A 14247-nucleotide genomic window follows, 5' to 3' on the forward strand; every position below is an offset into this window, starting at 1 on the left:
TTACCTGGTTTGGGTGATTCTGATGCATAAACACACATGGGAAACAATGCCCTAGTTCTTTCTCCAGCCAGTCCTGTGTCCTGATTCTATATCACTGGCCCAAGTCATCTCTTAGGGTTGGCCAACCTATATTTTCACACTAATTTGTTTTTCTTTCTTTCTTTTTTCTTTTCTTTTTTTTGTAGAAAAAGAGTTCAAACCTACAGAAAAGTTCCAAGGAAAGTACAATGAACTCCTACATACCCTTCCCCTAGATTGTTGACATTTTGCCACATTTGTTTGGTCCCTCTCATATTATTGTTGTTATTTTTTATAATATTAATTTATTATTGTTATCTTTGCTGAACCATTTGAGAGTAAGTTTAAACATCATGACCCTTCATTTCCAAATACTTCAGCACTTATCTCCTAAGAACAAGAACTTCTCTGACATAACCACAATATAATGATCTCACCCAGGAAATTAATGTTGATATAATACCATTATCTAATATACCAGCCATATTCAAACTTTGCCAGGTGTCCTAATAATGTCCTTCATGGCAATTTTTTTTTTTTTTTTCCTGATCCAAGATCCAGTCCAGGGTTAGACATTGTATTTAGTTGAAATGTCTTTCTGCATTTATGATTTTTTTTAAGCCACTGCTGTTTTCACAGAACTGTTTTTCAAGCACATATTTCCTGATAAACAACAGCATTTCTTTTCCCCTTCTGTCCTTATTACTTGCAAAGAGCCAGTGATCCAGTGTCAGCCTGAAGCAAAAGCAGACTTACCTGGTCCGGATTCTGCATCAGTCGAGGCCTTGGGAAAGGCTCCTGTCTCCTGGTCCTGGGTTTGCCTTGGAAGCTGATTTCCCAAAGGCAAACCCTGTGACTATTAGTGTGTCCCTCTGGTCTTTAGTCAAATGGGCTGTCACCTGGCTTATTCATTGTCCAGACTAATTCCTTGGCTATGTAAAGCTACCAAATATTACTTCACTGTAGTTTAAATTTCCCCAGGAAGAGTGACCGATAAAAGATATGCCACTTTAAAAACAAACAAAATAAATAAGGTAATAACAAATAAAAACAGTTTAAAGAATATATAAATGCCAATGTTAAAAAAAATGCCACTTTTTACCGTTCCTAGCTTTCTCCAAAGGCCATGCACACATCTGAGGGTGATTTTTTTCCCAGCAGCCAGGACTATAAACAATCTGAAATCAGGATAAGTTGGCTGTATTCCTTCTGCTTCAGCCAGGAAAAAAAAGTCACCTGAAAAAAAAAAAAATCAAATGGTCAAAAAATGAGATGATGACCAGACATAATGCACAAGACTTACTAGAACCCAGCTCTGGTATCCTCAGATTCTACAATGAGAGTAGAAAAGCAAAGCTCATACCAAGATGGTTGATTGGCACGATTTCAGGAATTCACTGATTTACAGCAAGCAGGTAAGACACATTGCTGTGGAAGAAAACCCATTTCACATAAGCATCTTCCTGGCTTACACTGAATGAAGCCTAAATTAAAAAGAAAATGCCTCAGCTTTTCTTAAATGTGTGGGTTTTTATTTTCTTTGTTTTATTTTGCCAGCATTTACTTAAGGATAGTCTGTGTTTTCTCGAGTGAGTGAATTTATTTTTAATTAAAAAGTTCTTTTCAAAGGGTCAGGAGACCTAGCTATCAGGCCACTGTTGAGGATTTTCTTTTTTTCCTTAAATGGAGGGTAGCAGGAGGAAAGCCGTGTTATTGGAGAAAGGGTTCAGGGGCCTGGCCTCCTGGGCAATGTTGGAAGCTGAGCTGGGTGGAGGGAGATTGCTCCTTTCTATTCAGACACCCTAGTTCTGTTCTACTCAAACCTATGTTTTCCTAGCTGTCTTTAAGGACCTTCACGATTGTCACTGCAAACATAGCCACGAAGTCCTATGCAGTAGCCCGCAGAGAACTTTTGGTTGGTAAATGAGATGGGTTCCAGAATGATCAGTTTTTTGTAAGGTGAGCGTCCTCACCCCGATTTCTGGACATTTCCTACCAGATATCTCTGTAGGGTGACCATACATCTTGGTTTGCCCAGAACAGTCCCAATTTATCTTTGTTATCCCAATATACTTATTAAAATGTCCCTGTTTCATTTTCAAAAGCGTCCTGGTTGGAGGATAACCTACGTGTCCACTCTGAGACTATGGGAAACTTAAAGTATTTTCTCCCCACACAAAACCCAGTGGAGTTGTTTGAGTCGTTTGTGCTGATGCACAACCAGTCTTTATCCTAGTGATTAGCTTAACTCTACTTCTACCTTCTGCTGTGTGTGTGGAGGACTACTCTGTCTCTGACTCTTGCATTGCAAAGGTTCTGATCACCCCACCTTTTCTTGCCTTCTTCACATTTCTCACCTTCCTCAGTAATGAGTTTTATTGAAACTTGGACCAGCCTGCGTGTGCTGTGCAAGGAGAGACTGGACGGCAATCACCTCTTTCACCTGTAGCCAAGAGACACTGGGACTGAAATCTTGTGCTTTCCCACAGTGAAGCAGCTTTGTTCTTTCCTCAGGCCGAAGGCCTTCCTCAGTGGACAGATACTGTTGAGGCAGTTATTGTGTGGTTTTATGCCTCAGATCCTTTATTTGTAAATCTAAAAGAAGACTAATAGCTTTAAAGTATTTTGAGAATCTCAAGGCTCAGAAGATTATAAATAACAAGAGAAATTTTTTTCTCATCTAAAATGGCAGCACAGATACTGTGGTTACTTACTTAATAGATAGCGTGTGGTCGCTGGGCCATTTGCAGCTGATGGGTTTTTTCCAGTACTCTATTTATAGAGCTAGGTCAGAAACATCACTTCCGTTGGAACTTGACCTACAGACCATTGTCAATTTTAAAGACCCAAGGAAGTAGAGTACGTTGCTCAATACAGCTGTTTCACAGGTTCAGTTAGTGAAGCACAGGCCCCCAAGGAAATTAATTTTGCTGGTGGATAGATGTCTGAGCCTGTCTCGATCACTTTTATATGATACCTTTGCCCTGTGGCCTCATGGATCTTGTAGGTCATCTTGAATCCTTATTCTCGAATACCCTCTTCTTGGCAGTCTTCCTCCCTTTTGATTGTCAGTCTCTTCAATGTGGGTCGCTGAAATTCTGGCTTTCCACATCAAATAGAAAAAGAGCTGATGATCCACCGGCAGAAGTAACTTAGGCTACCTTGAGAAACTTGGGAGAAAGCAGACCTAAATATTTCCCTACTTCATCTTTCTATTGGGGCTAAACAAGATTCTCAGTCACTTCCTCAGTTCAAATGAATGACCCAACAACAACCAAAAAAGCAGTATGCTGAAGATCAGCAACTTCCATGGGCCTGGTTTTAAACAGGAGAAACTGAATTTAATGAATGATAATCCCTTTCTAATCCCTACTCTTTCACTCAGACTCCCATCTTTAAGCTTTCTTCTTATGAAGTTGTGTTTGCTGGGACTTGGCCACTGGCCAACACATGTTTACCCATGAAAAGGTTTTAGGAGGTAGGATTGGCTAAGAAAATCCCTAATTTGGAGAGAAATCTGCTCTTAGGAAAAGGACCCCGCGTCTGCACTCTCTTCAGGCTTAAATGAGTGCTGGGTAAGGGCACAGACGTTCAAAGACAGCACGTGGAGTAGAGCATTCTCAAACTTCCTGGGAAAAGTGAGGTCCAGAATGAGGAACTAATTTCTTATCATTAAAATACCATAGATTCAAAGTTTTTAGAAAAGGCGGGAACTTTTGAGAGAATTTTGAACAACCCCTTCTGGTCATGATGAGGAAACTGAGGCTCAGAGAACTGAAGTAACCGGTCGTTACCAAGGCCTGCCCTGATGTTCTCTGTTACATCACTCTCTTCTCCCACCTGGTCTCATTAAAAGCCCACAGCTAAGTCAGAAATAGAGCTCCAGGGTCCTGTCTTCCATCCAGCAGCCGGCCATATGCTATCATGTATTGTATAGAACATGCTTCAGGGTGTGAGGATGAGAGATCAGAAGGAGAATGTCAACTCCAATGGTAACATACCATCCCTTTCCCCGAACTTATTTCAGTACTGAAATCATTTGTAAGTATTTTAATTCTTTTTCGTTTTTTAAAATTTCCTCTTTCTAGTCTCAATAAGTTGTCTTTCATCTAAAGGGGAAGGAGGGACCGAATGTCCAGAATATCCCTTAAGCCCTCTTAAGCCATGAACTTCTCCTTCCCCTCTGTTCCTATTCTGGGAATCACTGCTTTGTTTACACTTTTTTTTTTTTTTTTTAACATGGAAAAGTCTAGTCTTTTAAAGTTGACCCTTTTGCTGCAGGGCACACTTTTATGTTATGTACTGGAGATTCAATTTGACCTCCCAGAAATGCTTATTAGCACAGGAGTCATAAATTGAAATGTTTTCAGAGAAGGAGCTTCCTCACTGAAAGCTCCCCAACAGCCCCCTTCTGAATACTGACACTGGTTGGTACCAGAGGCCCATTACCTTTTTGGAAATCAAGGCTACATAGCAACCTGATTATCCTCCTCCAGTCTGATTGCACAAGAACTACGCCCTGTGTACAGAGCAGAGAGAGAGCTTCTTGCCTTGTAAGAAATTTGTCTTCATAACCAACTCCCACTCCAAAGGAGTGGGGAATTGGATCTAAAGATAGTAGTCATGAAAGATATTCCAGAATCCAAATCCTGTTGTTTTAACCACTTCATTCCTGAGCTTTACTAGCCTGCCTCATTACTAGAAGAATAAAAAAATGTAGAAGGTGATGATTAAACTTTTTTTCTCCCTAGAATTTCATCTTCAGTGTTTGATCATCATTGTTCCTGTCATTCATACATATCAAGTATCTTCATCTAAGGGTCACCAAGAACCTTTGGTTGCCTGGAGGCAAGAATTATTATTCATGTTTTACAGATGGGTAAGCAATTACAGAAAGAGAACATGCTTTGACTTACCTAAAAGGGTCTCTGAGAGAGTAGAGTATGAATATTCCCCCTGTCTTTTTTTAGAGAGACCTGACTTCAGTGTAAATAAATTAGATTTTCTCTCTGTGGCTTAAGCAGATACTTCTACAAGCTCAATCCTGTGACAGTGAAAAATCCCCAATGTTGAAAATATTTTCAAAACCCAGTTCACTTACTTGATTTTTTTAAATTTGTATTGGAATCAACCAAATTCCAGTACAATGAAGTCATACTGCCTTGGCAGATCTAAATATCACAGTCATCAAAAAGGAGAGAGGGAGAGAATGCCCCAATTTTTATTCCTTCTGCTTAAAATGAGCATAGAAAAGATTCACTTATCTATTTCTTGACCAATTAGGTCATTGGGCAGGAAATCACCTTTCCTGAAAAGCCAGTAAGCAGATTCCTTCTACCTTAAATTTCCCATAAACAGCATTAATAATCATTTATGCCAGCCTCACATAGGAATGCTTAAAAGTCAAAAGACATTAGGGACCACTGAGTTTTCTAGTTGAAAATAAAGTTACAAATTTATAGTAACTGACAGCTTCCCCACATCCTTTCTCAAGCCATTCCACCACCTATAACCACCCTTCAATTGTTTTTCCATATTCAAAGCCCTATTAAGTGAAAATACTTTTCAATCCTGCCCAGATTTTTTTAAGCCTCCAACCAGAGAGGGTCAGTTTCAGGCCATCTGATTTACATGAATCCAGTGGCTGGGCCAGTTGAGCGAGGTTAAATAACTTGCCAAGCCAGAGCATGCTTCGTCTTTCTGGAAACCCCTTGCCCTGGGTTATCACTGTATATCAGAACAAAGGAAGCCGAGTGTAGAGCCTGAGTGACACACAGAGTTCAGATGAGTTGATAAGATGCTCACAACATACTTCCATCAGTGTCTTCCCAGAGATGGGCCTCTGGGCTCTTCGGACCCTTCCCAGCTGCCCACCCCTCCCCACTCCCACCCCGGGTTGGCAGAGTAGCCAGCTATTTGACATGAGCCTGGAGAAGGCTAATTGGAGTAGTGGTTAAGACCCAGTCATACACATGCTACTATATATAAAATAGATAACCAACAAGGACCTGTATAGCATAGGGAACACTACTCAATATTTTGTAATAACCTATAAGGGAAAAGAATCTGAAAAAGAATACACACACACACACACATATAACTGAATCACTTGATCACTTGCTGTACACCTGAAACTAACACAACATTGTAAACCAACTATACTTCAAAAAAAAAAAAAGACTCAGCCTGGTTTCGAATCCTCGCTCTATCATTAACCAACCATGTGACCTTGGGAGAATTACTTAATCTCTTATAGCCTTGGTCTGTCAATAGGGATGATGATATCACCTACCTCATAGGGTGGTTGTGAGGATCAAAAAAGATGTACCTAAGATATGAAGCTCAAATAAGATGTAAGCCCTCCTTACTTAAAGGGCTTACCTAGTGCCTAGCTTATAGCACTTTAAAAATATTGTTTTTCCTTATCATTTAACTTTCAAGGCCCTGCTGTTATTGCTCTGGTGGTGGCTTAACGTTTGTAAGCACTCCTGAAGATGTATCTCCTCAAGCTTGCGCACTTAAGGTTTCCATTGAAAACTTTTCCCTGGTTGTTTTCACTCATGGCCCGTGGTTAAGAACCCCAGCTTACCTGTCTGACAAGCAGCCAAGCATGTGGGTACTTTTTTTTTTAATACTGTTTTCATTGGTTTAGGCACGTGGAATTCTTTAAATAGCCACTACTGGTCAGTTGTGGCTCTGACCCTTGTAAACATCTTCTAGGCCTGGGAAGTGCACCTACAGTCATATCACCACCAATTTTTTTTGAGCGCTTAACTAATTAGCAACTCCTAATTATTCACATGTAGCTCTTTCTTGGCAAACTTTCAAACTCAGGCTCACTTCATGCTATCACTTAGTGGACATCGAAGCAACAAGTTTCTAGAGTTTGCTTGAAAAATGTAAATCTATTAATTTTGGCTTAAGCAAGGTAGAATTAAGAATGTAAATCTGCTGCTAAAACAAATATACACCATGGTTCAAAGTTTAGTAAGAATAACTTATTGACTCATTAACCACTATTTATGAAGCATCCTCTGGGTCTCAGACCTCGTGATTCAGGCATACTACCATAAATCAGACATGGATTTGGCCCTCTTAAAATATACATTAGGGATGGTCAGAAAAGCACGCAAAGAGGGCTTCCCTGGTGGCGCAGTGGTTGAGAATCTGCCTGCCAATGCAGGGGACACGGGTTCAAGCCCTGGTCTGGGAAGATCCCACATGCCGCGGAGCAACTAGGCCCGTGAGCCACAACTACTGAGCGAGCCATAACTACTGAGCCTGCGCGTCTGGAGCCTGTGCTCCGCAACAAGAGAGGCCGCAATAGTGAGAGGCCCGCGCAACCGCGATGAAGAGTGGCTCCCACTCTCTGCAACTAGAGAAAGCCCTCACACAGAAACGAAGACCCAACACAGCCAAAAATAAATTTAAAAAATTAAACAAAAAAAAAAAAAAAAAAAGAAAAGCACGCAAATAATATACCACAGGATAAAAAATGGCAGTAATGTGAGAGAGTAAACTAAGCATTATGGGCGTTTGGAGGAGGAAGGCATTATTTCTGTGACGATCAGGGAGGTGGCGTGTCAGAAGTGGTATTGAAGACAATGCATGGGCATAGAGGCATTCAGGTGTGGAGGCGGCACGAGGAAGGAGTGATTAAATTGGAGCAGAGTCTTTATGAAGTGGGATGGAAGGAAGAGGTGTGGAGAGGCAGGTCGGGCACAGCTGCAAGAATGCCAGTCTTAGGAATTTAGAACTCTTTAAAGGCACTTGGGAGCCGCCAAAAGTTTTTTTTTTTTTTAATTAATTAATTTATTTATTATTTATTTATCTATTCATGGCTCTGTTGGGTCCTCGTTTCTGTGCGAGGGCTTCCTCTAGCCGCAGCAAGCAGGGGCCACTCTTCATCGCGGTGCGCGGGCCTCTCACTATCGCGGCCTCTCTTGTTGCGGAGCACAGGCTCCAGACGCGCAGGCTCAGCAACTGTGGCTCATGGGCCCAGCCGCTCCGCCGCATGCGGAATCTTCCCAGACCAGGGCTCGAACCCGTGTCCCCTGCACTGGCAGGCAGACTCTCAACCACTGCGCCACCAGGGAAGCCCCCCGCCAAAAGTTTTTGAGCATGCTGATCATAAGTGGCAGGGCAGCACGCTTAGGTGTGTGCTTGGGGAGATTAATCGGGCAGTAGAATAGAGGATGCTTCCGTAGGGAGAAACTGACAGGAGCATGGAGAGAGCGAGAAAGTGACAGCAGCCATCCCCAGGGGAAAGCTAATGTGGGTCTGATCTAGGTTGGGGTGGGATGAATGGATGTAAGTGAGACTTTACAGTGAAATCAATCCGTCTTCACAGTTTCTTGGAATTGAGAAGCACAGGAGAGGGAGAAATTTTTAAATGGAACTGAGGTTTCAAGCCAGATTAACTGGAAGGCCAAAGAAGGAGGAGTAAGTTTATACAGGAAGGGATGAGCTCAATTTGAAGATACTGAATTTACGGTGCCCAAATTCATTATGTCAGGCAGGAAGATCTCGTGGTTGAAAATGGGGGAGAGGTACTGAGGTTAAGTGGAAGGTTGAGACAAAGGCTTAGAAATCATCCACCTGGGGGTGTCATCCTTGTCAACAGTGAGGACATGCCATATGGAGCGGACATTGCGAGCTTGGTGAGAATGAGTCATATGTGGCTCATCAGCATGTTTATTTACGTGTTTTTAAAATTTTTAAAAATAAGCCAACATTTTCCAATCAGAAGATTGTACTTAAAGTGTTGATTTTAAAAATTAAAAGATCAAAAGATGTGGCTAACCGTGAACTCATATCGCCATGTGACAACAACAGCTGGAGCTGAACAGGGGCTGTCCCCTTGAGATCGTGGGTGAATTGTCTGATTCACCACAGTCTCCACTACTCCCCGTCATCTCCTAACACTTAATATTTCGACAAAAAGTGGATTAATGATTGCCTAGGGCTGCAGGGCAGGAAAGAGGGGCTGGAGGCTATGGCTAAGGGATATGGAGTTTCTTGGGGGGTGATGAAATGTTCCAGAGTTGATTGTAGTGATGGTTGATCAACTCTGAATATAGTAAAAACCATTGAACTGTACACTTTAAATGGCTGGATTGTACAACATGTGAATTATCTCGACAAAGCTGTTTGGTAAAAATGCAAGAAAAAGGAACATCAGTGGCCACTGCCCTTGCAGTGTTGGTTTTCTTAAAGCAGAAAATACTTTTCTGTTATATGTCTCTATCAAAAAGGGGGAAATGAAAGACAGACTGAGAGGGTCATGTATTTCAAGAAAAATGGAAGAGAGTACATCTGTTTGGGGTAGTGAAGACTTTCTACGTGTTAAGATGCAGACACCTGGCCTCTTTATTAATGTACATTACCTTCCCAGCCACTGAAGGCAGGTGGGTGTTAGGGAAAAAACTGGCCATGGCCAGCTCCTTGAGGTCCACCCACAACTAAGGGGAGAGGGAGAAGAAAAGCAGAGAAGGAAAAGGAATACTCAACATGGTTGATACAAGGAGAAGCAGAAGAAGCCAGTACATTGGATGCCGGAAGAGGGGGAAGCTTTATCAGGTCAAGGAGGATGGGGACAGAGAAGTCAGGAGGTTACGGGACCATCCATTGAGAGAAATGGGGCCAGAGAGAGATGCAGATGCAGATGACAAAGCATTCAGAACACCTAGTTCAGAAGTTAGTATTTTATCCGCAGGCACAAGGACTGTGGAAGGATTTTAGGGGAGCAGTGTGATCAGATCAGCACAGTCTAGATGATATGTTTCCAAATTAATTCGTGTGTGTTTTGAATTGTGTGCATGATGAGCCAAGGTCACCCTAAATTTTATTCTTTCCTTCGCTAAATTCTCCCTCACTCTGAAATCCCCAGGCTTGTTGAGGCCCTGGATGTTGATGCCATCCAGTTCGTTCCCACACCTGCCTGAACCAGAGAAAACATATGGTTGTTTTTCGCTATCCCGTGGGTTCTCACCATCGGCACTATTTTGTCTGGGGCTAGATAATTCTTTGTTGTGTGGACTGGCCTGTGCATCATAGGATGTTTAGCAGCATTCCTGGCCTCTACCCTCTAGACGCCATAGCACGCCCACCTAGACATGACCCACAGAATCAACTCCAGCCTAGAACCACTGAACTCCATTCATCTGTTGCTCTATTTGATCCCAGGAGCTTAAGACCATGCAGAGTTGGGAGGCCACCCTGAAAGATGCTGACCCAGAAAAGAAGAATTCCTATTCCACACAGAGGGGTGAATATCAGATGATGCCCTGAGCAGGCAACAAATGAGAAACTCAAGACCTCATTTTGTTTTAGCTGATTCAGTGGACTTCAGCCTTTTGGTACTTGGTCTCCTCATTGGAAAGAGATGGCATCTTGAGGATACAAGGCAAACTACAAATCCCACTATGCCCCCTTAGGCTAAGGCTCATCTCATGGCCCAGGGCCAAAGTGAGCACAGGAGTTTGGAGGAGACCTCAGGATGTGCTACGTATGATAGTGGGGGCTGGCTTCTAAGTGGTGGGACTTGCGAGCCTGCCTCTAAGGCAGAAGAACAGGAGGAGTGCAGGAATGGGTTCCTCCTGGTGATGTCAAGAGAGATCAGTGAAGCTCTGGAGATGTCAGAGAGCAGCTGAAGTACAACTTGGTGTAGACTAGAAACTCAGATAACGTTTACTTCAGATCCTCCCCCTTATAGGAAAGTCTTAGAAAGTAAAAGAATGTTTCTCTTGGGATAAGAATGTCTAATACAGATTAGATATGAAATGGTGAGATCTTCCAGATTCCTCTTCTGGGTGCGTGTACGTTCCGCGGTTGGAAAGGCATAGGAATTTTATATACATATGCCACCATTTCCATATTGATAAGGAAAATTGAATTAAGACTCTTATCAAGCTGAAAAAGTCTTAACAACTCTATTAAACTAAGACTATTTCATAACTGGCTCTTATTCTATGTAGTAGGGTTATGCTTTTCTGCCATGGATGTTGAGTGGCTTGATTTATTATTAGCAATGGCTCCAAGCTTCCTTGCAATGCAACCTCTTATTGATATATAACTCTGTTATCTCTGAGCCCAGTGGTGGTTACTTTCATTGAGGCTGAAGGAAACCCATGCTGGCTTTTCTTTTTAGTCTCATATTCCTTAACCCCTCTCTTCCTTCTCTCCTTCATCAACTTTTGTGGTAACGACCTGGGCTCCCGCGTGCTCTCTGAGCAATGAGCAATGACTGGACTTTTGTTTATGTGAAACACCATGACAAGATAGGGTGTCCATAATCATGGTTTTGCCCTGTTTCGTTTCAGGCACTTCTGGATCCAGCTGTGTGACAGCTGCACTAGGAAACACCTGGAGTCACAGTGTGAACACCCGGCTGATTCTCCAGTACCTTGGTTCAGGGAGAAGACAGGTGAGTGCTTTGACAATGTTCTCTGGCTGTCAAGGTCAGGGAATAAGATGTACCAGCAATCTGAGTGTTCATCTTCTGAAAGCATTGGCCACGCTGTCTGTCCTGGGCCAACACTGTCAGAGGGTGGGTAAGGAAACCAGCCTCCCTGCCTACCTCAATAGCAGTTCTAATAAAGTGGGGAGACAAGTCACCCACAGGGAAAAAAATACAAAAACAGAGAGTTAGCTTGCCCCCCGATGTTTGCCAATAGCTTGTAAGTGACCAAGGTCCACACCCCTAGGGATCTCAAAGGGTGAATGAATGATCATTTCTCTTAGCTGGTATTTGTTGAGGGCTAGATAATTTGTATACAAATTAAATAATGATGGTGCCTTCTCTTGAGGTTAGTATGTTTTGAAATAATTAGGCCACACAGACCCTGCTAAGTGGATAAACTCTTCCCAGATCCTGGGTACTTTTGCATTAACTTATAAACCAGTAGATTAAAGTACTGAATGATGCCAGAGATTATCAAAAGGATAATGACTCTTAGAGCTGTCTCTTTATGTTGTCTATCCTAGACTCAAGTGAGAATTCCCCCTTCCATCCGGAAAGGTTACTTTCTACATCTTTCTTGATCTCCCCTCCCACTCCAAAGAAAGGAACACCACAGTCTCACCCCTTTGGTAAAATGTTTCATAATTAGGAAGTTTATTTTTCCTGATGTCTAACCTCAACTTTATCCTGCTGTGTGGACCAGGTTCCATCACGACCTCTCCTGCAAGTGGGAGGAAGAAGAAGACAGGGTAGTTATTCTGATTTGTTAGATGGGCCAGAATTCAGAACCCAGACTTGCCCATCTTGCTAAATATATAACAAATCCAAGTTATTAATTAAAGAGGCATGAAATATCATGCTGGTGGTCCTTTCTGGGGAAGGTGGTAGGAAGGGAGTTGTTAACATTTACCTGCATTAGGTAAACTGGCTCTTTCTCAAGGAATCAGGAATCATCAAAAACTTTGCTGTTGCAGACATAACTTTCTGAGTGCCCTTGGTTACAGACGAGAGGATTCTTCTTAGTTTGCTTGGGACTGTGTAAATAACATTCCAGCTTGATGATTGAGTCAGCCATGTTCTGAGAAGATAGAGCTGCTTGTTTTCACTTAGGGGAACATTCTTGAGTTTTCAGGCCCTGGCGTGCTCATTACCTCAGTGATACCTTTTCCCTGATGATCTAAGTGTCCTGGGTTCTAAATCCATCACTTCTCTTTCAGTGGAACACATTCAAAAATGTTCCTGTAGAACCTAATGACCTTTGGTTTGTACCTTAAGTTATAAAGCATGTTAAATAAATCCTGTTTGCAGCTATCAGGGGTATCATTAAGGATTGTCAAGCACTACTACCTAAACTCTAATTTGAGGAAGCAAAATTCCTTGTGAATTCATTCATTTTCATAGATCCTTAACCCTACACCTTGAAAACTTGTAGTTTATCTCTGTTTTTGATTTTAGACGGTACACACTGATTTGATGATTCAGTTTATTATCTATGGTACCATGGATTCCAGGTTCCCAGATCCTAGTTCTCCTAATTCTAGTTAGCATTTATTAGTAAATAAAGAAGTTAGCATTTATTAGTAAATAAAAAGAGCCACATTTTTCTTTTCCTTTTGCTTTAGTAAATTAACCAGTCATTTCCATTTTGTCAGTGTCAACAAGAAGTAGCTGGTAGGACACAAGCTATTATTTTGTGTACCTTTGGTGACTGGAGGATTTTGGTGGCTCTTGGTTCTTGGCTCATAAGGTCGAATGCGGACCACTAGACACAAGAAGAACAGGGAGCAAAGCATGGATAGATCCGTGACAGTCTATCAACTCATATCCTATTGGCTGGGTCAGCAGTGTTATCTTAATCTACGAAGGACAGCTTGTTACTATCATTACTAATCAGTCAAGAGCAGAGTTAAATGTCTTTGAATCATGTTTTCAAACAATAATTAGAAATTAAAGTAAAACATGACCAGTGTTAAAATGGCCACCCCAGGCAAAAGAACATACATTTAATTAATCTATAGAAATGGACATGCCTTTTGGGACCAGTTGTTAAATTCGTGGCTCAACAACTAGGATAAATGTTGCTATATAACAGCGGTCCCCAACCTTTTTGGCACCAGGGACCAGTTTCTTGGAACACAGTCTTTCCACGGACTGGGGGTGAGGTGGAGGACGCGTCGGGTAGTAATGCGAGCGATGGGGAGCGATGGGCAGCGGCAGACGAAGCTTTGCTCGCTTGCCCGCCACTCACCTCCTGCTGTGCGGCCCGGTTCCTAACAGGCTGCGGACCAGTACCAGTCCGTGTCCCAGGGGTTTGGAACCCCTGATATAGAAAACACATCTCTAGCTGATGACCTTATCTTGACTTAGCAGAGGGTGTACCTAATGATTCAGTGAGCCCTTCCTGTGGTCTTACTTCATGATCAAGTAGAGAAGCCATATGAAGATAAATCTTTTCTGGGATATGTGCAGTGAACAAGACTTTAAAGCTACCCTTTAAGGGAATTGCACCAAATATTTCCTTTTAACACAGTTTAGTAGGAGAGTTTGCCTAGGTCATTCTAGGGTGGGCAGACCCATGGAACACCAGCCACTTGGGGAAGGTACCAGGATAGCTTTTTCTTTTTTCATGCACAGGCAGAGGCTACTACACCAAAAGATCAAGGTTATGGAATAAGGATTATGTTTTATCCCCTTTCTGTGACACTGAGCCCTACAACAGGGGTTTTGCATGTGAGGCTTAGTCTGAGACCACAGGGCTGGAAGGGGGT

The 14247-nt window shown here is 42.3% G+C and overlaps 1 protein-coding gene across 2 annotated transcripts in view; it reads left to right on the plus strand.

The window, feature by feature from the left end:
* The window catches only part of RAD51B (RAD51 paralog B), a 613215-nt gene that overhangs the window by 549178 nt on the left and 49790 nt on the right, over positions 1-14247 (plus strand). For both annotated transcript variants that reach the window (XM_036840996.1, XM_036840990.1), the window contains one exon: positions 11340-11443. In XM_036840996.1, the coding sequence (XP_036696891.1) occupies positions 11340-11443 (104 nt within the window). The remainder of the gene's footprint in view (positions 1-11339; positions 11444-14247) is intronic.

This window comes from Balaenoptera musculus, chromosome 2 (genome assembly GCF_009873245.2).
Source record: "Balaenoptera musculus isolate JJ_BM4_2016_0621 chromosome 2, mBalMus1.pri.v3, whole genome shotgun sequence".
NCBI classification, from domain to species: domain Eukaryota; kingdom Metazoa; phylum Chordata; class Mammalia; order Artiodactyla; family Balaenopteridae; genus Balaenoptera; species Balaenoptera musculus.